Here is a 27,551-nt window from a genome sequence, read left to right as displayed (position 1 = left end):
CCCTGATTGGCTCTAGCATCGGAGGCGGTGGTTCAGGGGGCAGAGAATTTTGCAAGCTGTACACGTGGTAGCGAAAGGCAAGAACCTAGGGAGTTTCAAGTTTCCTAAAGTTGGGAGGTTTGCAGGTAAGTCCCTCCCTTCCCTACTTCTAGTGAGTGGGGGCTGCTGTGAGAGAGTCGCGTCGCGTCTCGTCTAGATCCTTCCCGGTTGTGTTGCAGTAACTGTGATTGTCCTCCCGCCATGTCTCTTTCATTTTCGGGTTCTCCTGGTGGGTCCTGGCTTCTGTAAATCCAGCTCCTTCCAAATCGTGTGGCCTCATCTCATCTCAGAGAGAAGAGTGTCTCCTTTCAACAGGAGTCTGTTTAAGGGTCAAGTTCCCATGCGGAAGTTTTTCTAGATTGTCCAGGGTGCTTGGGAGGGTTGGGCCGATCTCGAACACCTGAGCTAAGCACTCCGCGAAGTCTGGGGCCCCTGGAGATGGCTCATGGAGTGAAGCTAAAGCCGTCGTTATTGATTGAGCCTAGGTGTTCCCGGGAACTGTCCATGCTGGGATATGTAGGTTCATAAGGCAGAGTAGAGATTTAGATCGGCAGCTTTGGACCTAGTCATTTTGTAGTCGTATGACCTTAGGAAACATGTTTAATAACTCTCGGACCCTCGGTTTACTCAAATGGGAGCAAAAGTACCTAAATCATTAGAGTGTGGTACCCAGTAAAAATCAGTGTATGCCGAGACCTCTACTTGGAAAAGTAAACTAGACTTGAGATTTGTGAAAGATCAGGGAAGCTTTGCCCTCAGACTACTGCACCAATCATAGGACCTGCTCTGTAACTTGAGTTTTCATTGGAAGGGTGATGGTTGATTAAATTGTGTTACATCCAAGCTATGCAATATCATAAAGTAGTTAGCTTCAGTGGGTAAATTAAGCTCAGTTAATGTCACCAATAACACTATAGCAAAATGGAAAATATGACTGAAAATTATATCTTAACATTACAGTTAGTATGTAAGCATTGCATATGTTTATGGACAAAATGAGACTTCAAACAGACTACCAGCCTATTAAAGTACAGGCTCAAAAGGCAGAATTCTGATTTAAGTGGCTCTGCCATTTCCTAAATGGTGACTTTTTTAGCCTCATTTCATCTGTAAAATGCTCCTGATAATAGCATCTGTCTTAGATCGACATGACAGTACATGTTAGTGGAGTTAGCATATGAGGAACAGTACTTGATACATAGTAAAAACCCAATAAATGTTGCTACTGTTGTTATATCTTTAAGTAGGTTATGCTAATTTTAACTTTTATTATGATTACTGACATATTTGGACTTATTTCTGCCATCTTATTCTGTGTTTTCTATTTTTGATATGCCTTTTGGTCTCTTTTCCTCTTTCTTGCCTTTAAATATTAACCAGTTTTTGTTTTTTTTTTTTAATCCTTCCCTGGCTCTCCCCAGTGGGTTTGGGAATTATCCATTGTCAGTAAGTTTTAATGGTTACGTAAAAATTTTAAACACACATACTTAAAGTTTAACATTTTTCGTGATCTCTCTCCTCCTCCCAAATAGTGAATTTTCGAATACTACCTCTAAATAGTCTCCTCATCTTCTGTTACTAGTTTCGAGTTTTCAAGTCCATCATTTCTGTATGTCTTTCTTAGTTAGCTCAGTGCACCATTGCTTAGAAGTCCTTCACACTTTTTAATATGCACATACAGACAGTGTAGAGTATGTATTTGTGTGTGTATTTATAAATATATATATATAATTTTTCTTTTGCAAAAAATATGTTCACCGCTTGCTCTTTTCCCTCAACATATTGAAGTCATCTTCCCATGACAGTCTGTAGAGAATCCATTAAGAAACATTTTTTAAAAATCCCTTCTTTCATAAAGGAATAGAGGGAGGGGAGAAATATGTGACAGTGGAGGTGTTAAGACAGGTACAGTGCTGCCACAGGTGCAGGGAATCTTGGTTAGCCCATGTAAAGGCACGACTACTTGTCCTTAAAGTGATTAAGAGTTTTTCCACTAACCATTATTTCCAAATGGCTCTTCTAATGGTTAAGACTTAACCAGGAAGTGAAAGTGTGGATGTTTGTATACCAAGAAAAGCATAACCCCAGAAATCTTAGAAGAGACTTATAGCAAGTGAAAAGAAAAAGGGCCAAATAAAAACCATTTAATACTTTGGAGACTGTTGGTTTGTTTCTTGAGAACTTTGCTTGGAGTAGTAGATTATATCACTCCAAAAACATATTTTAAAACTATGTGTATGTGTGTAGTCGTGTCCGACTCTTCGAGACCCCATGGACTGCAGCCTAACAGGCTCCTCCATCCATGGGATTTTCCATGCAAGAGTACTGGAGTGGGGGTGCCATTGCCTTCTTTGATTATATTTACATTACTCCATAATAAAAGCCTTTTGTGTTTGAGCTGTTAGAAAAGAGGTGCAATTATAAAAATACTAACCACAAATTGATCAGTAATTAGGAAAGGAAAGCTGGGTTCAAAGCTGGACAAAGTTGCATGTTATTTTCTAAATATTGATTTCTGGGTAAAATACATTCTCTGATGCTTTCCTCAGATTTCTTAATATTTGCATTCATCCTCACAATACAGAGAATCACCATAGCAATTTATCTATTGGAATACTTTTCCATAAACCCAATTGTCTACTTTACCTCGCTTACTTTTTTCTTTGATGCCGTGTCCATTCACTGTTTAGGGTAGGACTCTTAAGAAACCCCAAACAGCAGAATGTGAGTACGTTCCATCAGAGTCCCATACTGTGGAGAAAACCAAGTGGGTATTTCTCTCTAGCTGACATAGTGGGTTCAGGACACTAAGCTGAGGACTTTGAATTTCATCTTTAAAGGTTTGGAGATTAAACTTTACATCATATCACAGGAGAACCCATCTCTGCATCTAAGAGCACAGTGGCTGATGTCCTCTAGAACTAACACAGACTGTAATAACTGACTTTGGGTTAAGAATGAAGGAAACTGTTTCTTTGATTGAGGAAAGATTGGCAAAAAGAGATATGTATATACAAACATTGTGTTACTCTCACTTCAAAGATGTAATCAAAAGCACAGGCCTCCTGGCAGAGACTTGGGTTGTAGACTCTGATTAATCTCACTCTCTCATTAGCCTCAGAGTCGTGGTTGTGGAACAGCAGAGTTCAAGTTCATGATGAGCTCTCAGTTCAGCGTCTCTGGTAGTAATGATCAGACTTAACTATTCTCAGCATTTCTAATAAAAAAGTCTAATGGCAATTATTCATTACCTGGGGTGTTAAATAGAGGTTTATTAAAGAGTTGTGGATTGTTTTTATCTGAAATTGAGTTAACATGGAAAAGCACATTGTCTTATGCTGGTCAGCAGCTTTGTTTGTCAGTCTTATTTATTAATAAACTGGAAAAATGAAAGGGTTTGATGAGGAAGAGTAATAATAAAAATTGGTAGCCTTCTAGAGTCTTAAACTTCATTTTTTCAAACATACTAGTTTTATCCAATAAAGGCTCTTTCTACTTTTATATGGTCAACTCGTGTATACATTGAAACTCTTGACAAAGCTTAAACACTTAGATGAGACAGAATTTTTGGAGTAAGTGGAAAGTGAAAGTGAATTCGCTCAGTCGTGTCCGACTCTTTGTGACCGGTGGACTGTAGCCCACCAAGCTCCTCCGTCCATGGGATTCTCCAGGCAAGAATCCTGGAGTGGGGTGCCGTTTCCTTCTCCAGGGGATCTTCCTAAACCAGGGATCGAACTCAGGTCTCCCACATTGCAGGCAGATGCTTTAACCTCTGCGTCCCCAGGGAAGCCCAGTAAGTAAGTAGAGGAACCAGCAAATTCTTCTCTATAGGCCTTTCTGAAAATACATGGGACAATGCAGTTTCTTACATTCTCAGATGTGTGTGAATAGTAAGTGCTAAGTTCTTGCAGTATTAGTAACCTTGGTCCAGTAAATTTTCATTAGTTCTTATTTTTGTCTCAAAAACCTATTGTTCCATGTTAGTTGATTCTAATAGAATAATAGGGTTGATTAATTAATCTTAAAGTGAATTTCTCACCTTCATGCTTCCCCCTGCTTCAATTCTCTAGAACTTAGATTGCAAAGTACATTCTTTAACTTTGCTGTAAATGGCTTCAGAGCTCTATTAGTTTAAAACCTATTTTTATCACTTGAAATCAGAAGATTATGTGTATTATTTGATAAATCAATAAGAAATATGATTTTGTAAACTAATGACTCTTCTCTTGTATTTTCTGTGTTACATTTTTATTAGCCTGTAAATATATTTACTTTTTTGGTATAAACTTCCTTTTATTTTAATAGTTTTAATATGTACTAACAGTTTTATAAAAAGTAGCTTTTATATTAAGTGAAGTGAAGTTGCTCAGTTGTGTCCAACTCTTTGCAACCCCGTGGACTGTAGCCCACCAGACTCTTCCGTCCATGGGATTCTCCAGGCAAGAATACTGCAGTGGGTTGCCATTTCCTTCTCCAGGGGATCTTCCCGACCCAGGGATCGAACCCAGGTCTCCAACATTGCAAGCAGATGCTTTAACCTCTGAGCCACCAGGGAAGCCCACCATTTGTTAAAGCATAACTTTTTTCCCTTGAAAGTGGTTTAGTCAGGTACAACATTTTTCGATCCCATGGACTGTAGCCCACCATGCTCCTCTGTCCTTGGACTTCTCCAGGCAAGAATACTGGAGTGGGCTGCCATTTTCTCCTCCAAGGGATCTTCCCAACCTAGAGATTGAATCTGCATCTCCTACACTGCAGGCAGATTCTCTCCCATCTGAGCCACAAGGGAAGCCCCTTAACCTTAACTCTGTATTTGTGTGGGTTCCAATGAGACTTTTTTTTTTAGATTTTTTTTTTTTTAATGTGGACCATTTCTAAAGTCTTCATTGGATTTGATACAGTATTCTTGTGTTTTGGTTTTGGGTTTTTTGGCCTCGAGGCATGTGGGATCATAGCTTCCTAACCAGGGATTGAACACAAATCATCTGCTTTGGAGGCGAAATCTTAACCACTGGACTACCAGGGAAATCCCCAGAGTTATTTTTATGTCTGTATTTGTGATAACTTGAAATAATGAAGGTTGAGTCATAGAAAATTGACCAGACTTTCCTGAAATACTCATACTATTAAAAAAAAATTTTTTTATTGGAGGGTAATTATTTTACAATATTGTGTTCAGTTCAGTTCAGTTGCTCAGCCATGTCCGACTCTTTGCGACCCCATGAATCGCAGCACGCCAGGCCTCCCTATCCATCACCAACTCCCGGAGTTCACTCACACTCACGTCCATCAAGTCCGTGATGCCATCCAGCCATCTCATCCTCTGTCGTCCCCTTCTCCTCCTGCCCCCAATCCCTCCCAGCATCAGAGTCTTTTCCAATGAGTCAACTCTTTGTATGAGGTGGCCAAAGTACTGGAGTTTCAGCTTTAGCATCATTCCTTCCAAAGAACACCCAGGGCTGACCTCCTTTAGAATGGACTGGTTGGATCTGCTTGCAGTCCAAGGGACTCTCAAGAGTCTTCTCCAACACCACAGTTCAAAAGCATCAATTCTCCGACACTCAGCTTTCTTTATAGTCCAACTCTCACATCCATACATGACCACAGGAAAAACCATAGCCTTGACTAGACAGACCTTTGTTGGCAAAGTAATGTCTCTGCTTGGTGTCTGCCAACATAATTCATGTTTAACATGAAATCACTTATTGAACCATATAAAAAGTAGTTATTCTTGTTTCTAAATTTCACAAAGATTATTTTATTTCAATATAAGAATTTATGACTCTGCAAAAAGGAATATTTTCATTTCTGAATATCTTTTAATTGATGATAATGCTTATTTATTTGGTAAAACATCTTTTAAACAATGGTTGACTTTCAGTGTGGTTTAATATAGTGCTTAAGAGGATAGGATCTAAGATTGGAGCTGCTCAGAGAGCCATGTTAATTTATCTGTTAATAAAACTGGGCCTTGCCTAACTTGCAAAAATTTGAGAGGATATATTGCTTGCTGTAGAGACACTGGTATTTCAGAATGCTGGATATCCGGTGACATTTTGCAAATAATCTGCCATGCCTGGTTACCAAGTTTTACAGGGCATTTAAAGAATTAGAGCCTGGGATTTGCTTTACTGAATAATAATTAAGACAATCCAACAAAGTAAATGACAGTGTTTTCTGATTTTTTTTTTCCCCCCTGTGTATCTGTGGAAATTAGAAATTGTATCTTTTTTTTTTAGTCAAATATTTTTCCTTTCCAATTGTAAAAGTAACTTTGCTTGTGAATTGCATCGATGCACCACAGTTTCTCACCTCTGTTTTTATAAGAACAAGGTTGGAAAATAATCCCACTTCTCAGAGATAATCTCTGTTTATTTGTTCATATGTATTCTTCCATGAGTGCATGCTCAGTTGTGCCTGACTCTTTGTGACCCCATGGACTATAGCCTGCCAGGCTCCTCTGTCCGTGGGATTTTTCAGGCAAGAATACTTGAGTGGGTTGCCATTTCCTTCTCCAGGGGATCTTCCTGACCCAGGGATCAAACTCGAGTCTCCTGAACCTCCTGCATTGGCAGGCAGATTCTTTACCACTGAGCCACCTGTGAAGCCTATATATTCTTCCACATATTTTAATAAATAGCAGAATGCTGCTTTGGAACCTGTTTTCTTCATTTAATTACATGTTAGGAAGATTTACTATGTTGCCTAGTATCCTCTCAAATCAGAGAAAGGAAAAATAGATCAAAATAGTATTTCTTAAGCTGTATGACCTTTCTATATACACATTTTCAAAGCTGAGAGTAAGCCTTGGCTTCAGAGTGCTCTTCCCATGATTAGTCTTTACTTCTGTCCTTTTATTTGTTTGGTTTTCATCAGCTGAGACAAAACTTCCCTGATTGAATTTAAACATGGTTGATGTCATCATATTGCTCTGTGACTTCGGCAAAGGTACCTTATTCTCTCTGTCATTTCCCATCCCCCTATTCCTGATATCTAAAAAAATTCTAGACTGGGAAGTATATGAAACATGTTATTTTTCTGTAAGTTGCTTTCTTTCAAAAATGTTTAGCCTTTAGCCGTCATGGAACTTCTGAATGTAATTGTTCTTTTCTTATCAGGACTTAGAGGAATCCCTTTAAGATGAAGCTAAATCTTACCAAGGTGGTTAATGGCTGTCGCCTCGGGAAAATAAAAAACCTTGGCAAAACAGGGGACCGCAGCATGGACATCCCAGGCTGCCTTCTGTACACCAAGGCTGGCTCCGCCCCCCACCTGACCCATCACACACTGCATAAAATCCACGGGCTTCCTGCCATGGCTCAGCTTACACTATCTTCACTGTAAGTACGTGACCTGATCATTCACATGTCAACTTTAGCAGCAGCTTTGTTACCTTACTAAGTTGCAGTAAAGAGAAAGACCTGTTTTTGCTTCTGTATACAAAATGTGTAGGCTTTTTATAGTGAAATCAGAAGAGAGATATCAAATAATATACATCATCTGACCATAACATGGAAGGCACAGGCCAGACCTACATGTGAGAGCTGCTTCGCTCTTCCATACTGCCCTCATTGCCGCTGCTCCCAGGGGTGATGATGCCCATGATGCCCCGTAAGGGCTAAACTTGGGACCGCAGGGATGTCTTCACGCTCCAGCCTCAGAGTTTCCTTTGTCTCTGCACGTCGTGTACTTGCCAGTTTTACTCTAGGGAAACAGAACTAATAGAGTGAGGTCATTTTGTATCATGTACATACTGACCTTATGCCTAATTGAAACATCTGCTATTTGATCAAATTACTTTGCAAGATTGTATTAGTAACAGTCATTTTAAAGGAACAAGGGGAAGAAGAAAATCTAGATATTCTGAAGTCCTTGATCTTTGCCAGTTTCTCTTTCTCTCAGAGCCACTTGCAAATTAAAGACCTCCCTCTCTAATGAACCCAACCTAATGAGTGGGGACTCCTGAATATGTGTACTTGGTGTTTTGAGACTACGCTTACTGTCACGTGGCTCATTTGGCTGAGGAGAAGAGGGCTTCAGCTGTTGCTTAGAGTATCTGTAGAATGACTCATTATTATGTTACATATTTTTCTATTTTCTTATAGGGCAGAACATCATGAAGTCTTGGCAGAATATAAGGAAGGAGTTGGAAAGTTTATAGGTAAAAGTTAATCAAGTTATTTGCGTGTGCCTTCTGATGTATTAATTTGGAGATTGAAGATGCTTTTTGTTTTTTGACTCTTTATATATACAGTTACTCATTCATGAATATAATAAGCATTTATTGAGCATCTAAGAATAGGCATTGGGGATTCAAAGATGCTGCTGCTGCTAAGTCGCTTCAGTTGTGTCTGACTTTGTGCAACCCTATAGATGGCAACCCACCAGGCTCCCCCATCCCTGGGATTCTCCAGGCAAGAACACTGGAATGGGTTGCCATTTCCTTCTCCAATGCATGAAAGTGAAAAGTCAAAGTGAAGTCACTCAGTCGTGTCCGGCTCTTAGCAACCCCATGGACTGCAGCCTACCAGGCTCCCCTGTCCATGGGATTTTCCAGGCAAGAGTACTGGAGTGGGTTGCCATTGCCTCCTCCTCAGAGATGAGTAGGAAACAATTAACTGCCCTAATGTGGTGTTGGAGAAGACTCTTGAGAGTCCCTTGGACTGCAAGGAGATCCAACCAGTCCATTCTAAAGGAGGTCAGCCCTGGGTGTTCTTTGGAAGGAATGATGCTAAAGCTGAAACTCCAGTACTTTGGCCACCTCATACAAAGAGTTGACTCATTGGAAAAGACTCTGATGCTGGGAGGGATTGGGGGCAGGAGGAGAAGGGGATGACAGAGGATGAGATGGCTGGATGGCATCACGGACTTGATGGACGTGAGTCTGAGTGAACTCCAGGAGTTGGTGATGGACAGGGAGGCCTGGCGTGCTGCAATTCATGGGGTCGCAAAGAGTCGGACACAACTGAGCGACTGAACTGAACTGAACTGAACTGAATTAAACTCAGAGCCTAGTTGACATGAAGATAAACCAGTGGTTCTAATAGAGTGTGGTGACTGCATTTGCAGGATCAGGAGTAGGTACATGTACGATGAAAGCCTAGAGGGAGGAACATAAAACCTGCTGTAGAGTCCATGTGAACGGAGGTCAGAATAGAGACCTCGTGGTCAAGGAGGAGGAGGAGTGAGCAAGGTTAGGAGGTGGGTGTAGTGGTGGTGGTCAACAGGTGTGGACTGACGCCCCAGGAGGAGAGCAGAGACCTGGAGGTGAGGGACTGCATGGAACACACCTAAGACCCAAAGCAGGCTTGTCATGTTTGAGCCTAAAACTTGGCAGAGGATGAAGAGTTTCTGATATGTTAATATTGTCTTCTGTTCCAGAAATAGGATTTTAAATGCCAGTATATGTGTCCATTTATTTATAGGAAAAGCTTAGCAGTGACACCCAGAGAACCAACTCATCTCCAGACAGTTTTCTTCTGAAGCTTTTCCTCAGTGTCTGGGACTCACTTAAGTGACTGGAAATCCATTTCCACTGGTTATTCAGTCCTGCTGCTTCTGAGGGAAACCGCACGATGACTTGGTTGTCACAAGGGCCTGTATCTCCGTAGAGGAATTTATATAATACCATTTCCCTTGATCTGAGACCAATATTAATAACTGGCTTTAAAGTATCCAAGCATATAATTAAGTGAAAATAGCTAATATAAGCTTTCTAGAGATAATTGTAATAATTGCAATTGTAGAAAATAAGGTGGAGAACTGCAGAGATTTTTGTTGTTGGCTTTATATTTTTGGTCTTCAGCAAAATCCTATTTTTTTCCCTATGAAAATGTGGCATATGAAATTTAAGTACAACAGTTCAGTTCAGTTCAGTCGCTCAGTCGTGTCCGACTCTTTGCGACCCCATGAATTGCAGCACGCCAGGCCTCCCTGTCCATCACCAACTCCCGGAGTTCACTCAGACTCACATCCATCGAGTCCGTGATGCCATCCAGCCATCTCATCCTCTGTCGTCCCCTTCTCCTCCTGCCCCCAATCCCTCCCAGCATCAGAGTCTTTTCCAATGAGTCAAGTCTTCGCATGAGGTGGCCAAAGTACTGGAGTTTCAGCTTTAGCGTCATTCCTTCCAAAGAAATCTCAGGGCTGACCTCCTTTAGAATGGACTGGTTGGATCTCCTTGCAGTCCAAGGGACTCTCAGGAGTCTTCTCCAACACCACAGTTCAAAAGCATCAATTCTTCGGCGCTCAGCCTTCTTCACAGTCCAACTCTCACATCCATACATGACCACAGGAAAAACCATAGCCTTGACTAGACGGACCTTAGTCGGCAAAGTAATATCTCTGCTTTTGAATATGCTGTCTAGGTTGGTCATAACTTTTCTTCCAAGGAGTAAGCGTCTTTTAGTTTCATGGCTGCAGTTATCATCTGCAGTCATATGAGTTAATAAATATATTTTTTTAACGAATGTCTTTTTGATTAAAAAAACCTAAGAAACTGTCATCTTGAGTCAATGAAACTTACTGAGAAGGAGATCCATTTGCAGTGTCCTATAGTTTTTCTATAATTCTGTCCTTAGGGACCCATGATATGGGCTCCATTTATTATTAATAAGGTTACCTGTTGACTGTATAATTTCATCTTTCCAGTAGCAAGTTCCCCTTGGATGGTACCTTATTGAGAATGAACTTAATGTTACTTTCTTCAAAGCAAATCAAGTAGGGTCAACATTTCATTAATCACTTTTCATTGTATCATGCTTCTGGTTATACATTTCCTTTGTAGCAACTCAGTTTCATTAGACATGAACGTTTAATTCTTCTTTTGGATTTGTAAATTTCAAAAATAATCTTCATTCATGTTGACAGGCCTCCTATAATTCTAAGATCGGGTGTGGGCAGTTTACTCTGTTTTAGAGTTACTTTATCTGTCCTGCTAGATATGAAGCCACATTATGAAGCTGCTGTCAGTTACAGCACTGTGTAATTGCTGATGGAAGTGCTTTTAAGGGTTCTTTTTTTGTTTATACAGGCATGCCAGAATTGCTCTTATACTGTTCCCTGCATGATCCAGTCAGCCCTTGCCCAGCTGGTTATGTAACAAATAAGGTATGTTCTCAGATGGTCCTTCAAGGCTGAAGCTTTGTCTCAGGAAGTCAGCCCATTGGATCTCTCAGATGCAAGGATTCCACTGCCTGGGATGCTGATCCATTCCAGATCCCTTTATGCCTTCTCTTTGTTTGTATGACTATAGTGGGATGGTGTGGTTTATAGGGCAGCCCACTGATGAGTTAAGGTAAGGAATGTATCCTCAGCTTTTTTACTGTTGCCAAAAATTTGGGAGGAGAGAAAGGTCAAGTACACGCCCAAAAAAGAAATTGCTATAATGGTAGAAAAAAATACTCTTTTGGTACCATGCTTTATATGCAGTTTTAAAAACCTCAGGAAAAGTAGGGAAAGATGCTAATGAGTGTTATCACATGTATAACTGTATATAGTAGGACTTCAGTATAATACTGCTGTTTAGAACAGAATTTGAAAAATCTGGATCCATAGCCAGAGATTTTAGCTAATCAAAACCATATCCAAAGGACTTCATTAAAAGTTTTAATCAGAGATATGGCCCCATTGCTTTGTCCCAGAGGACAGTGTTCTGGAAAGACTTCAGTATATACTGCTACTTCACAAACAGTTACTTTTTCTTCACCCACTTTATTGATATCAACAATGTCTGTTAATCTTACCTAAGATACCTTTTTTAAAATTTGTCTTCTGTTTTACAGTTCTTTCTATTTTGCAATTTAAATTTAAAAGAAAATTTTGACCTCACTTATTCCATTTATAAGGGAGAACAGATTCAGTCAAACAGTGTTATGCAGGATGAAAAAGATTGTATGTGGTCCTCCAGTTATGTACATCTATTCTAAGAAGAGAGATGCTGTAGGGGAAGCAGTAACCAAAGGAACATACAGAGATACTTGTATACTACGAGATTTATGTCTTTGACTATAATTATGTATCTAACTATGTCTAATGAGTAAACATGTATTAAACATTCATCATGTGTGAGGACCAGACTGTGTATGGACCTAACAAAAGCAGAAGATATTAAGAAGAGGTGGCAAGATCTTCACGACCCAGATAATCATGATGGTGTGATCATTTACCTAGAGCCACACATCCTGAAATGTGAAGTCAAGTGGGCCTTAGGAAGCATCACTATAAACAAAACTAGTGGAGGTAATGGAATTCCAGTTGAGCTATTTCAAATCCTAAAGATGGTGCTGTGAAGTGCTGCGCTCAATATGTGAGCAAATTTGGAAAACTCAGCAGTGGCCATGGGACTGGTAAAGGTCAGTTTTCATTCCAATCCCAAAGAAAGGCAATGCCAAAGAATGCTCAAACTACTGCACTATTGCACTCATCTCACATGCTAGTAACGTAATGCTCAAAATTCTCCAAGCCAGGCTTCAACAGTACATGAACTGTGAACTTCCAGGTGTTCAAGTTGGTTTGAGAAAAGACAGAGGAACCAGAGATCAAATTGCCAACATCAGTTGGATCATTGAAAAAGAAGGAGAGTTTCAGAAAAACATCTATTTCTGCTTTATTGACTATGCCAAAGCTTTTGACTGTGTGGATCACAATAAACTGTGGAAAATTCTGAAAGAGATGGGTATACCAGACCACCTGACGTACCTCCTGAGAAATCTGTAAGCAGGTCAGGAAGCAACAGTTAGAACTGGACGTGGAACAACAGACTGGTTCCAAATAGGAAAAGGAGTACATCAAGGCTGTATATTGTCACCCTGCTTATTTAACTTATATGCAGAGTACATCATGTAAAACGCTGGGCTGGATGAAGCACAGGCTGGGATCAAGACTGCCGGGAGAAGTATCAATAACCTCAGATTTGCAGATGACACCACCCTTGTGGCAGAAAGTAAAGAACTAAAGAACCTCTTGATGAAAGTGAAGGAAAGTGAAAAAGTTGGCTTAAAGCTCCACATTCAGAAAACGAAGATCATGGTATCCAGTCCCATCACTTCATGGCAAATAGATAGGGAAACAGTGGCTGACTTTATTTTGGGGGGCTCCAAAATCACTGCAGATGGTGACTGCAGCCATGAAATTATCACACACTTACTCCTTGAAAGAAAAGTTATGACCAACCTAGACAGCATATTAAAAAGCAGAGACATTACTTTGCCAACAGAGGTCCATCTAGTCAAGGCTATGGTTTTTCCAGTAATCTTGTATGGATGTGAGAGTTGGACTATAAAGAAACCTGAGTGCCGAAGAATTGATGCTTTTGAACTGTGGTGTTGACTCTTTTGAGAGTCCCTTGGACTGCAAGGAGATCCAACCAGTCCATCCTAAAGGAAATCAGTTCTGAATATTCACTGGAAGGACTGATGTTGAAGCTGAAACTCCAATATTTTTGGCCACCTGATGTGAAGAACTGACTCACTTGAAAGGACCCTGGTGCTGGGAAAGATTGAAGGCGGAAGGAGAAAGGGATGACAGAGGATGAGATGGTTGGATGGCATCACCGACTCAGGGGGCATGAGTTTGAGTAAACACTGGGAGTTGGTGATGGACAGGGAGGCCTGGTGTGCTACAGTCCATGGAGTCGCAAAGAGAGATGACTGAGCTACTGAACTGAACTGAACTGAACTGAAACATTTATAATGTGTGAGGCCCAGACTGTGTTTGGGGCACAACCATAATAATAGATACTTGGTTCAGACAAATACACAATGGTGTGATAAAGGCTGTCTTCTCTATGAAAGAAATAAATACAAACTGCTGATAGAGTTTTTAAGAGTGAGCAATTGATTATGCCTAGTAAAGTTTGGGGAACACAGTAGAGAAAATGGCATCTAAACTCTTATGTCTTGAATAGTATTTTACCAGGCAAAGAAGTAGGGGAAGGCCATCTCAATCAAAAGGAACAATGTGTTGAAAGACAAAAAAATCAGTCTGTGGTGTAGTCAGAAACAGCATGGAGTGGAAGAGAAAGACTGGGATTCTGGAAAAGTAGTCACAGAATTCTTGGGGGCGATAACTGAGGAGTTGGCTTGAATGGACATTGAAGAACAGCTTTCAGGTCCTTAGAAAATATGGAATATGGTATGGGAAGCCTCTTTACCCACCATGTCTAGAAGATTGAATTGCCACCATCTCTCCAGCTTTAAAGAAGAATTGAATTTAGAATTGCTTTAATAATTTTATTATTTTCTTTTTATTTGCACATTACTCTTGCTAATTCCTCTCACCTTGTTCCATGCAGTCAGTGTCTGTGTGGGGTGTTGGAGGACGAGTAGAAATGACTGCCTCCAAGTTCATGGCCATTCAGCAGGCCCTTCAGCCAGACTGGTTCCAGTGCATTTCAGATGGAGAGGCAACTTGCAATGAAGCAACTTCCATAAAAAGAGCCAGAAAGTCTGTTGACCGATCGCTTCTCTTCCTGGATAATTGTCTGAAGCTACAGGAAGAGTCAGAGGTAAAGCCGTACCTTTCTCCTGGGAACTCTAGCTAATTTACATTCCGTGATACTGCCCTTTCTGCCCCTCTTCCTGTTTCTTGCTCTTCACTTCTTGGTCTCTTTTACTCTCCTGGGTTTTTTTCTTCTCTGAATGTTTTATTGCTCTTTAGGATGTCTTAGGCTCTCTTTTAATGCCACACTATATGTTCTCTCTGGAAAACTCCCCTTAGTTTTCATTGCTGAAAATTCTAAAATTGTGTGTATGATCAAGATCACTCTCCTTAGCTTCAGAGTTACACAGCCACAGGCCTTTGCTACGTTCTGTCACTAGACTGTTCCTCTCATGCACCTCAGACTCAGAGGCAGCAAACTCAGTATCTCCTCTCCTCACACCTGCTCTTCCTCTGGCTCTCCTTCAGCACTGTTCTCCCTGTGTGACAGTCCCTAGTTCCTCTGCCCAGCGATTTGAGTCTTTCAAGACACTTTTTAGTATCCAGTTAATATTCAGTTGTTCACTCCACCCTGACTCCAGTTCCCTACATATGTCTGCAAAGTGCCCCTTCTGGCTCTATATCCTGAAGGCATAGTAACCTCATCATCTCGTGAGCTGGGGAAGATGAAGCTGTAGTAGTGAATAAGGGGTCTTGATAGCAGAGTTAATAAAGCTGGAAAGGAAGGCATTCATTAGGAGAGAGCAGAGGAGGTGGGAGAATGGGAGGCAGCGATCAGAGGAGAGACTTTTAGTGTCTGGTCATTTGTGTAGAGTAATCCTGAGCCACTAGCAGGCCCCACTGTGGCAAAGCACATGGAGTTTGAGAAAGATCATTATTTTGAGTTTACTAATAAAAAATGTACTTCGGCTAATCAACTTACTATACATGAAATAATTAGAGGAAGCTTACTCGTCATTCTGATAGAACTCTCAGTATCTGAGTAAGGGTTCAGCATGGGGGCATTGCTGCGGCTCTGAATTGTTAGCTCTGCTAACAGTTATTTGCTAGCAATTGTTTTCGGCCGGTAATTATCCTTGTAGGATGAGTAACATTGGATGAGTAGAAAGGAGGACAGGGAGTGTGACAGAGTGTGATTATTAGGAAGGTCAGATGAGCCTCAAATCCCTCTTGTGTGTTGTCGGCCACACTATTTCACCTTGTTCTTGTGGGTTGGGCAAATGCTCGGGTCCCTCTCTGTCCCCCTTATGCTGTTGTCTTGACATAATTATTGATAGTGCCCCCTTTTAAGTGTGTTCCATTTTAGACTATACGGTTATACTTTTTTTAAATTTACTTATTTATTTGGCTGCATCGGGTCTTAGATGTGGCACGCGGGATCTTTGTGGTGACACACGGGATCTTTGGTTGTGGTGTGCAGACTTCCTAATTGTGATGTGCAGGCTTAGTTACCTGGCAGCAAATGGGGTCTTACTTCCCTTGCCAGGGATTGAACCTGTGTCTCCTGCATTGCAGGGCGGATTCTTAACCATTGGACTACCAGGCAAGTTCCTGGTGGTTACACTTCTTATACACGTGAAAACGAGTTCCTAGATGGGGCTGTGCCAATCACGTAAAGGAACAGGCCTGTGTAACTGTCTGCTTTGTATGTCTGCAAGCATCTTTTCCTCTCCCTGTGATTTCTTCTCTTATCCATTGAATCCTCTTATCCTGAATGCCCTTAAGTGTCGAAGCGCCTCAAGATTCTGTCATCAGCTTTCCTTCCTTCTGCGTGTGTTCCCGAGGCCGGGGATGGTAAATAGGTTTCATCTCAAGGTGCTCAGAGCTGTGCACAGTGCGGCAGGGTGAGGAGAGTCTCTTGGCTGTGTCTAGCATGGCAGCAGGCGAGGGGAGTGGCAGGCCTGTGCCAAGCACCTGCTGCTGTCTAGCCTGGGCAGTCACACCAGTATATACATTGCCCTAACTTATATTCCGTATCTTCAGTGGCTGATACCTCAAACTCAGAATGCACAAAACAGAATAATCATCTTCCCTCACCCTCCACTGGTGTCCTAGGATTCCCTGTCTTGGCTCTTCTCATCATCTCCCTGGACATCTGAAATAGGATCCAGGAGTCGTCCTATTTTTGTCTTTGTCCTCTCCCGAGGAGACTAAGCAATCAGCTTGTGTTGAGTTGTTGATTGGTCTTCCTGACGAGGTTGCAGCTCCTCTCTCTCTTCTTCACTCCATCGCTACTGCCTCAGTCCAGATCCTCGTTGTCTTCCCCAACGATTCAAGCCATCTCTACTCCATCCTTTAACCACACTCACCCTCAGTTCACTCTCCGCACAGCAGCTGAAGTCTTCTTTCTGGAGGAATAGTCTGATTATGTTCCTCCTGCTTAAACCAAGAAGCAGGAGGAACATAGCCTTTTAGCCTCTTTATAGCCTTCCAGGCTCCCTTCCCACCCACTTCTATCGAAGAGCCACTGTTGATTGGTATTTTTCCTTGTAAACCTTATTTTTTATAGTTACATACACATAACTGTTACATATATGCATGCCTCTGGTTTTTATTACGTGAATGTGATCATCTTTTCAGGAATTTGCTTTTTTGTCTTGAAATTATTTTCCTGTTAGTGTATATATTACTATACGTTCTGCTTTTTTTTAAAAAAACAGCTGTGTAGAAAGCCATACTGTGAACATATTATACTTTACTTAAGCCTCTACTCTATGATGGATGTTTAGCCTGATTCCAGTTTTTCATTATTCTAAACATCTTTGCTTCATATGCACCAAAAATAAACTTTGGTGCATATGAATAAATATATTTATAGATGATATTCTTAGAAGTGGAATTTTAGAATGTATAAAGATAAAAGTATTGACATTTTGGTAAATGTTGTATGCTTGCCCTAGCAAGAGGCTGAACCAGTTTTTATTCTCTGTAGTTGTCAGGGTATGTAAGTACCATTTCTCTAACCCTTTTACCTCCACTATGTTGCTTTTTATCTTTTGACCATTCGGGGCAAAAATGGTATGTAATTATTTCCAGGTTTAATTTCCTTGTGAGGATTAGTAAGCTCTCCGGATGTGTTTTTCTGAAGTTCATATTCACATATTTGCCTAGATGTCTGAAGGGTTGTCCTTTGCTTAGAGGATTTATTGGAGCTTTGTCCATGGTGTAGACATTTATCTATCCCTCCAAAGAGTATGTTCCCCTTTACCTTTGTTGATAGTATATTTCACTAGGGATTTTTTTTAATGTTTCTGTGCTCAATTATGTCTGCCTTTTCCTTTTCCTTTTCCTTCCAAAGCTTTATCTTGCTTTGGAAGGCCTACCTTATCCCAAGAGTATAAAAATACTAAATCTGTTTTTCTAATACTTGTATAACTATATCTTTTATGCTTAGATCTTTAGGGCCATCTGGAATTTATGTTTGAGAATGGTGTACAATACTGATTTTTGTTTTATCTTTTTCCAAATGGGCAATCAGTTGTCCCAGCCAAACCCAGTGTCGCAGTTCCTAATGTTATTTATAACTAAGAGATTTTCTTTTTCCCCCAAACTTTAAACTTTTTATTTTGTATTGGGGTATAGTTAATTAACAATGTTGTGATAGTTTCAGCTGAACAGCAAAGGGACTCAGCCATACATATATATGTGTCCATTCTCTCCCAAACCCCACTCCCACCGAAGCTGGCACATAACATTGAGCAGTTCTATGGGCTATACGGTAGGACCTCATTGGTTATCCATTTTAAATATAGCAGTGTATACATGACCTTCCCAAAGTCCCTAACTGTCCCTTGCCCTGGCAACTGTAAGTTTGGTTTCTAAGTCTGTGAGTCCTAAGAGATTTAGAGGTAGGCTGCCGTCTATAGGGTCGCACAGAGTCGGACATGACTGAAGCGACTTAGCAGCAGCAGCAGCAGAGTAGACCAGGAGAACCATTTCTACAAATGAAAGCTGTTGCTTTTGTTCTTTTCCTCTTGTATCTGCCTGGTGTGTGTTTAAGCTAAAGCATGACTGCCTATGTTGATTGTCTCAGTTTCTCTTCAGTCTTTTCTCACCTCATTGAGTGGCTTTCATATTGTGTTCTTTGGAGCCCTTAACGTTCTCAGCAAGGAGAGTGTGCCATCCCCTTGCATGCTTCAGCTGAGATCTTCTCTCTCCAGGGGGCTTCTGGTAACTAATGCTCATTTAAACAGAGGTCTCCACTACTGGAAACAGTTAAAAATGTTCAATCCCTTCTCACCTTAGGTCCTCCAGAAAAGTTCGATCATTGGAGTGATCGAAGGTGGAGATGTGACAGAGGAGAGGCTGAGGTCGGCTCGAGAAACAGCCAAGCGGCCGGTTGGCGGCTTCCTTCTGGATGGCTTTCAGGGGAATCCAGCGACCCTGGAGACTAGACTGCACTTGCTGTCATCAGTCACTGCGGAGCTGCCCGAAGACAAACCAAGGCTAGTGTTCAGGAGGATGCAGGCCAAGCCTGGTGGGCTGCAGAATGTGCAGTGTAGTATGCAGTCTCTACATGGGCATGTCTTTTGATGTTTTGATTATGTTCTTTCTGTGCTGAGTCTGCTTGGGGGAGTTTCCATCAAGGCCGTCTGGCCTTTGATTTTAGAATGTAGGCCAGAGGACAGTGCCACGTGAGTTAGTTTATTTGATTCTTATAAGTGAAGGAAAGTATTATATTATTCCCCCTCATTCTTGTGCCAAATATAAATAATATTCTTTATTCATTATAACCTGGCTGCTGCTATTGCTAAGTCGCTTCAGTTGTGTCCGACTCTGTGCGACCCCATAGACGGCAGCCCACCAGCCTCCGCTGTCCCTGGGATTCTCCAGGCAAGAACACTGGAGTGGATTGCCATTTCCTTCTCCAATGCATGAAAGTGAAAAGTGAAAGTGAAGTCGCTCAGTCCTGTCCGACTCCTAGTGACCCCATGGACTGCAGCCCACCAGACTCCTCCGTCCGTGGGATGCTCCGAGGCAAGAGTACTGGAGTGGGGTGCCATTGCCTTCTCCATCAGTTATAACCTGGGGACAGGTAGAAAGTCACGTGGAACTCTGGCCTTAATCACAGAAAGCTGAGGACAGATCTGGGATCCTCAGTGGAATGAAGACGGGTTCTATCAATAAGGACCTTTAAGAGGTTCTTAGATTTGAAGCAGGTAATGAGGAGGAATATTTTTTGAAATCGGGAACTGACAGCCTAAGTGGGGCTGGCTGTTTCCATCCATCACAGGATTCACTCTGTGCTGGAGAGAAGAGTGATCTGCCAGATTTTAAGGCAAAAAAAATCTATAAGTTTCTGCATACAGCTGATGTCTTACCAGACTATCCACATTTTTTTCTTTTTTTAAAGACTGTAGTCTTTTATCCCAGTTGGTATGAATATTCATGCTTTTTTTTCCTGCAAATACATTAAGAAGTTTGATTATGGGGTAATGCTATACCCCTCGGGCTGATGAGTAATATTATGTGTGCTGTGCTTAGTCACTCAGTTGTGTCGACTCTTTGCAATGCTATAGACTGTAGCCCGCCACGCTCCTCTGTCCATGGGATTCTTCAGGCAAGAATACTGGAATGGGTTGCCATGCCCTCCTCCAGGGGATCTTCCCAACCCAGGGATTGAACCCAGGTCTCCCGCCTTGCAGGCAGATTCTTTACCTGTAATGGTCTGAGCCACCTGGGACACCCTGAGTGATATACATATGTATGTAATTTTACTACTTTTTTTAAAAAGTCCAGGTATAGCTTGCAGTTAAGTATATGGATTTTAGGCATGCCTTGATGAATTTTTATTCCTGTATATGCTTGTAAACACCAGCCAGAACAAGATATTTCCAGCACCCCAGCCAGCATTCTCCCCACCCTCGCCCCAGTTTTATCCTAGCCCTCTGTGTTCATTGCTTTCCCTCCTGTGCTTATTTCATTCGGGTGCAGATGACAATTCAGCACTAGTATTTCTAGTCATTTTCTGGACTTCTTTTGAATTAAATGCTCACAGATGTCTGTTACTGGATTTGAAAGCTGGGATTGTTTTTCTTTCTCTAAGTGTGTAGAAATGCCAGCTTCAGTTGGAGAGGAGTTCTAAAAACATGACATTACTTGAAGGAAACTGTAGTCAGAAAAACCAGCATATATTTAAGGGTTCTGGTTGTTTAATATTACATAAGCCTTTTTTTGGACTTCTTTTAGAAATCAGGGAGTCTATAAGCTTTTCTCTGCCAGTTTATAAAAGGGACTATGAGTAGAAAAACAAACATGAAAAATAGCAGCCAGCCAGCCCTGATCTATTGCATCTCCCCATCTTGTTTTAGTGGCAAAACCTAGTTGAATATTATTAACACTCTCAGAATGCATTACCTGTTGCCTCTAGAAATACCATCTCATTCCACCATGCAGACATTTTGTTAATGGAGAAAATATAAAGAAGCATAAAGAAAGCTAACTAGATTCTTGGATCCTGTGGGCAGAGTTGAAATTCCGAGAGTAAGAATTGCTTTGTAAATGGAGCTATGAAGAATACAGTAGGTAAAAATGTCTTTCTTGAGCCAACAATGAAAAAGAATTATAAGCAAAGTATAGTTAAAACATGGAAGAGTATTTGAAGGGGAAATAAAGCACACAGCTTTGCACTAAAAAAAAAATCATATGCAGTGGATAGAAAGGCTACAGAGTTCAGTCCAAGACTCTGGAGATTGTTTCAGAAGGGATGAGGGGGAAAGAAAACTAACCCTTATTAGCTTCTCTTTGGAGTCGGAAACTACACTCTGCTTTTTCAAGTACATCATTCATCCTCACAGCCAGTCTATGAGACGTGTGTTCTTGCTTTTGTTTTTAAAATGGGAAAACTAAAACTCAGAGAGGTTAAGAAACCTTCCCAAAGTAACACAGCAAGTAAATAAATGGCAGAGCTGGGATTCCAGTCCAGGTTTATGCCGCCAGAGCTCTGTAGTCTTTCCACCACACCTCTTTATCTGCTGCCTGCCATGCTAACCAGGACTTTCATCATTATTACTGTTAATGCCCTCTGGAAAGACTCTGATTTCATTCCTGGCGTTGTCCTCATGTCACTGTATGTATTATTTTCACAGGCTCATCTGTGGTGTTAGCCGGCCAGATGAGGTGCTCGAGTGTATTGAAAGAGGAGTGGACTTATTTGAGAGTTTTTTCCCTTATCAAGTGACAGAGCGGGGATGCGCCCTGACTTTCAGCTTTGATTACCAGCCGAATCCTGAAGAGACATGTAGGTCTTTTGAAGTTAATCTCTGTGTCACCCTTAAATTCTTTCTATTTCCTATCAGCTTTTGGCTTGAGTCACAAACCAGAAATATGTGCATACTGTAAAGCCAGCCTTTTATAAAACTACTACTTTGTTTCTTATCTGTACACCCTGGCATGTTGGCACACAGAACCAGCCACTTAATACTACATACATAGCTCATCAATATTCGGAAGTGATTTTTGTAGGGAGCAGAACCAAGAAAAACAAAACCTCTTCTATTAACAGCCAGAAAAAAAGAACATTCAGAGTGAATGAATAGTGATGAAAATCTAAGAAAAGAAAACCTTTGAACTGCTTGGTAAAAGTTAATTTGTTTTTTCACAAAGGAGTTCTTGTCTGTTTTTTGCAAACCTCATGCTAAAATACAGGGAGTCTCACCCCCTCTGATCTTAGTGTTACTTTGCTTTTTTTTTCATACTGAGATGTGAAAGCTGTTTTCCTCTGCTAATGTTGCTTTGAAGCACTGCCATTTGCTTTTATTGTTTAGTTATTCAGAAGTCAAGAAAATCAGTTTCAGATCCTAATGTTTAGCTGGCAATGGAAAAGGAACCGGGAGACAGACTTTGGGTTGGGGTCCCTTGAAGTGTCTCTGCAGTGTTTCAGGAGAGTGTTGTGGGCCCCTTTGCCCTCTGGCCTTCAGAGTGTGCTTCCCTTTCCCGCCTGCTGCTCCCCTTAAATTTGAGTAGGGTCAGAGACTTTTAAAGGCTCTTTTTATTCCCCGCAAGTGATGAAAATGTCATTCAGGATTTGTTACACTTCTGTAACACAGCTTAAACATTAATCTAAATGGAATTAATTCTGGAAACAAAATCAATCAAGTTGATCAAATTCTTAAGCAGAGAAGGCCCGGTTTACTATCTTTTAGACTAGAACATGTACCATAGGTGTACTATATAGGTATACTATATGGGTGTACGTGTACTAGGTAGGTGTACCATAAACACCTTATAAATGTTCATGGCTTCATTTACAAGTGAAATTATTTCTGCCAGCACATAGGTGATTGTTAGTCATTCTGTACTGTGAATATGCAAAGCTCTACAGAGAACCTGGTGTTGAGTTCTCTGGAACAAACAAGTTCCTTTTGGGCCAGAGAAAGCCAGATTTCTTCATGATTGGAAAAACTGAGTTTAAACATTTTTATTAAAGTATTATGAATCATATTTGTGTATGTACATAGTAAATTGGAGCTTTTTGCCAATTACAAAGTGAAAATTCCACAAGAATTAGTTGCCTGATGTAGGCAGTAATTTCCTCAGTGACAAGGACTTCAAAAGCCAGGGTTTTATTATGGTTTTCCACATCAGCATGCCAATAATGGCAGCAAAATTAGAATAGCCATGGGCTCAGTGCTCAGGTTACATCGCTTTTTCCTTTCACCTGGGTGAACTTACCTTCCTGGGACCATCTGCCCATTTTCCTTGGGCCTAACATTGTTATTACTCATTCCCAGAAATACTTCTCTACTTGCACTCTGGCTGGCTCTTTGCATAGTAACTAGTGTTTCTTTTGCAATTCCAGCAATGTTCTTACTTAAAGCAAAGAGTTCAAGGGAACAACTCAAATTCCCATTTAATTCTGGATTAACTGAGTTCCCTGGAGGGCCAGAGTCTCCATACGGAATACATAAATTAAAACCATATTCCACTTTTAATCGGTAATATAGGCAGTTACAAAGCCCAGTGAATTTGTGTGTACGTTATGATAAGACATGACTCCAACACACAGGCACACACATTTATTCTTTCCCTCCCCCTCTGTCTTACACACACACAAACATACACACACCCAGCTGTTTTTTTAAAAATCATTCCTTAAGAGTAAGATTATAAGATATTTACTTGTAGCCATGTTTTGCTAGATATAGTTGAATCTCCAGGTTTTGATACCATAGATTACAGGTCAGTGATCACCTTGTTACAGGTTCCTTTTTTTAATGTGGGTGCATTTCCCTAAGATAAGTTCTAAGGAGTGGAATTACAGGGTCAAAGGACCTGAAATAGTAACTAAAACAAAAATTCTCCCAGTGGCCCCTCTTTATCTGACCTTCATTCAAGACTTCTTATTGGTTTGCCCTCAGTATTACAACAAAATGGAACACAGGAAGAAATAAAATATGTGGATCAAACAAAGAAAAGTAAAACAACCAGTTGCAACCAAGAAATGACATCATTTGAAATTAACCTAAAGGAAAAAAAGTAAGAATTGTTTTTTTAAATTTGACTTCTGTCTTTTTAATTTCAGTCTGTTTTAAAAGTTTTATGTAACTGTTCCCTTCTCAGTTTATGAGTTCATAAAATATTTATAGTTGGACATTGTTTGGGCCTTCTCAAATTCAGTGCTAGCAGAACTCTTTTTCTTTCCCCCTGTGGATGAATTTGTGTACTTTGTCTTGTCAGAAAACTGAGGCTTGATAACTAATGTTTTAGAAGAGCTGTCAGGAGGATTAGACCAAATCCACTGTTTGGTGTTTCTTATAATTACTTTAAATAATGACAGTGTAAAATAAGAATTTAAAGATAAAATACAACAAGATTTTTAAATTTTAAGGAATTTAAGCCATCTTGGTTATATACAAATTATAAATCTGAAATAAAGTATTTGCCTCTATAAAGACTAAAATATCTTGTAACTTTGTATTTGGCCAAAAGTGGAAATAATCAGTGAACAAGTGAGTGGTTTTTCTGGAACTTGGTGTACTTGTTTTAATGCTGGGGTATTTTCTTATGTAAAGAGACATTTTAGGGACTCAGACTTATTTATTACTATCTAGTAACAGTACAAACTTGAAAATTTATGAAAGAATATGAAATTCCTAGTTCTTCTTTCTGTAGCGACTTCTTGATTGTAGGTCTGAAATGCTGATGCTTACCATATTTGACTTACTGAAAAATAGCCAAGGAGATTCATTTCTGTTTTTAAAAAGCTAGGGTGATATAAATGGTTACTACTAAAATTCCCTTTACATTGTAGAAGTCATTGGAAACTGCTATATTTATCAGCAATAGACTTGAAGCTTTGGAGATTTGGCATTCAGATTGTGGTTCTGCTCATGACTGTGTGACTTTGGTCAAGTCACTTACCTTCTTTTTAATAGCTGATAAAAGATGGTACATAAAGTGCTTAGCGTGTGCCTGTCTGTGTCCTTTACTATATTAACTCATCTAATTCTTGTAACAGCTCTATAAGGTAAGCACTAATAAGACATTGTTATTACCTGATTACATTTCGGATGAGAAAACAGACCCAGGGGGAGGTTAAGTGACTTTCCAGAGTTGAGTTGTGAACCAGGAAACAAGCCCAGTCATTGTAGCTCCAGAGCCTTCCCTTTTAGCCCCCTTGGCCAGTCTTCATTGGTAAAGTGACAGGAAAAGTGTCTTTCTCCACGGGTGGTTGCAGAAATTAAATGAGACAGAACATATAGAAGTTTTTTGTAAACTGCAAAAAGCTCTGCAAGTAAAAGGTCATACCGTCTCTTCTAATATTATAGTTCTGATGGCAAGTGGGAGAAGAGTGTCATTTGTCAGAACCGCATCTCCTCACATTTTTGTGTGCCTTTCAGTGTGACTAACCGTGCTCAGCAGGAGGCAGCGAGCATGTGACTCTGCTGCTGCTCCTTGGTAAGCCTTGGTCTAGGAGGCTGTATCCATCAGAGCCAGACTTCCGAACCTCCTGGCCCACTGTGCTCTCCATTACATTGCCCTCTTCAGCAGGTGCCTGGCACTACATTTGCTAGTCGTGTTACTAACTGTTATGTGCCAGCAGAATAGGTGGTCTGGGTTGTCAGTTTCTTGTGGAATATCATTGTAACTTCCTTCCTCAGGTACCAGGAGGACTTCAGTCCTCTCGTGAGAGGGTGTTCCTGTTACTGCTGTAAGAACCACACTCGTGCATACGTCCACCATCTGTTGGTGACCAACGAGCTGTTGGCTGGCGTCCTGCTTATGATGCACAACTTTGAACACTACTTTGGATTTTTCCACTCCATCCGGGAAGCGCTGAAAAGTGACAGACTGGCTCAGCTGAAAGAGCTCATCCGCCGACAAGCCTCCTGAGACGTGGCAGTCTGACTCTTCACGTCGAAGCCTGCACCACGGTTGTGATGTGGGAAGAAGAGAGCCAGAAGTGATCATAACTTTAAACTTTAATCACTTATTTTTGAGATTGAAGTCTGCTTAAAGTAGGAACCTCTGTACTGAGCTCTGCCCACATGAGCCTAAAGAGACTTCTTATGACTGAAATGACCTAGATTGATCAGAAGAAATTGAAACATGACCTTTCATATTTCTACAAATAGAGATTTGTGTAGTCAAAGATAAAAGCTTTAGATATAAGAGGACAGCCTTGAAGTGGGGATGATGAGAATCTGAGGGTTCACTGAGTTGGATTGGAACTTGAAGGGAGATGACTGGTCATAAGTCACATGACCTCTGTGGACATGTGCCTGCTGACCAAGAGGAATCTAGCTGATTCAAGAGTTTTCTTCATTTTAATCCTAATATTCTCAGGGGCCTCTTTTGGATTCTTCTGCCTCCCAAGCTGTCCTGGCAGTGCAGTCAACCAGAAATGACTCTTGTGACTTCACCAGACTCACATCTCCATGGAATGTGGAGCTCTCACGTTGCTCCACTGACCAGTTGGCACAGGGCACACTCTTCATTTGACCATATGGTCTTTCTGTGACTTGCCTCCCTAAAGTCACCACAGTTGCCTGTGTGGAGCTGAAAGTTTGCATTGCAGCTTTCATCTGGTCATACAGATCCACGGTGGTCTGCCTTTCAGGCTCATTCATAGTCGAGCCACATACTGACTGAAGTTCCATCACTTGGGGAGATTCAGTCACTCTGTGTTCACTCGGACGGAGCCCTGGCCTGGCTCTTCGGGAATTGGGTTTCAGTTACTTAGCTGTAACACTTGGGCATATATCACTTAACCTCCCCATTCCTGTTTCCTTCTGAATAATGAGAACAGGCATAGTGAAGAGTACTAGATGAATATCTAAGATTCCATCCAGCTCTTAATATTTGGGGAACAAGTAGTTTTAGATTAGAACCATAGCTTTACATGTGTCACTATTGGCCTGATTTAAAATACAGTGGTATCAGGAGTCAGGCAACAGTAGAGATATTTGAGAGCCTAAAAAGAGGTTTGGCCCATGGATTTTAAAGTGGTTGGTAAATTGGCATCAGCAGGTCCTGAGGCTAGGAAGGCCTTCCCTGATCACATCTCATTCTATGAATTTTTTCTGCTCTTGTCAAAGGAATGACATTCATGTTGATGGTATGATAGGTGATTTTTATTTAGAAGTGCTTTTCTATATTTGTCAAGTTTTCTGTAAAAAATACACATACGTGTGTGTTTCACACACAGTTTTTATAAAACAACAGAACCAAAAAGATGCCTTTGTTTCGTTTGCAGGGGTATAAAATATTTGTTTTATATTCTTATGCTGTATTTTTCTCTTTGTTCATTTTAGTGGGCATTACTGAACATTGTTTTTAATTATTATGTGGTTACTGTATATTTATATGTTGGGTGCCTATCTATATGGTCTTCTTTTATTAGTGGTTTAAGAATGTACATGAATTCCAAAGTTCCTGAATTTCAGAATTCACAGATACTCCTGTAACCTCTCCTCCAATGAATGGCAAGGGTGCTTACAAAAGACAGAATTTCTATTCTCAAGAATCTTCTTGTTTTGAAATATATCGGATTGGACTTGTTCATATGTTTATATTCCTGTTCAATGTCAAGCCCATTGTTGGAGGAGTATTAATAAATATCCTAGAATCCA

At 40.7% G+C, this 27,551-nt stretch overlaps 1 protein-coding gene across 2 annotated transcripts; it reads left to right on the top strand.

Annotated features, from left to right (window-relative positions):
• Positions 1-4: 4 nt before the first annotated feature.
• QTRT2 (queuine tRNA-ribosyltransferase accessory subunit 2) lies at positions 5-27,551 on the top strand. 2 transcript variants are annotated; one of them, XR_005718389.1, is made up of 8 exons: positions 5-125; positions 7,158-7,379; positions 8,145-8,200; positions 11,072-11,148; positions 14,333-14,545; positions 18,724-21,718; positions 23,838-23,955; positions 25,581-27,551. XR_005718389.1 is itself a non-coding variant. In XM_040224682.1 (8 exons), exons 2-8 carry the CDS (start codon positions 7,180-7,182, stop codon positions 23,957-23,959), a joined length of 1,020 nt encoding a protein of 339 aa, XP_040080616.1. In that variant the 5' UTR covers positions 27-125; positions 7,158-7,179. The 2 variants fall into 2 exon arrangements, 1 of the variants encoding a protein (XP_040080616.1); XM_040224682.1 differs by lacking the exon at positions 25,581-27,551 and having other exon boundaries at positions 27-125; positions 18,724-18,923; positions 21,567-21,718; positions 23,838-23,959.

This window comes from Oryx dammah, unplaced genomic scaffold (genome assembly GCF_014754425.2).
Source record: "Oryx dammah isolate SB20612 unplaced genomic scaffold, SCBI_Odam_1.1 HiC_scaffold_2, whole genome shotgun sequence".
In the NCBI taxonomy this organism is placed as follows: Eukaryota; Metazoa; Chordata; class Mammalia; order Artiodactyla; family Bovidae; genus Oryx; species Oryx dammah.
The sequence above is the reverse complement of the archived record's forward strand: the minus strand, read 5'-3'. Positions and strand labels throughout refer to the sequence as shown.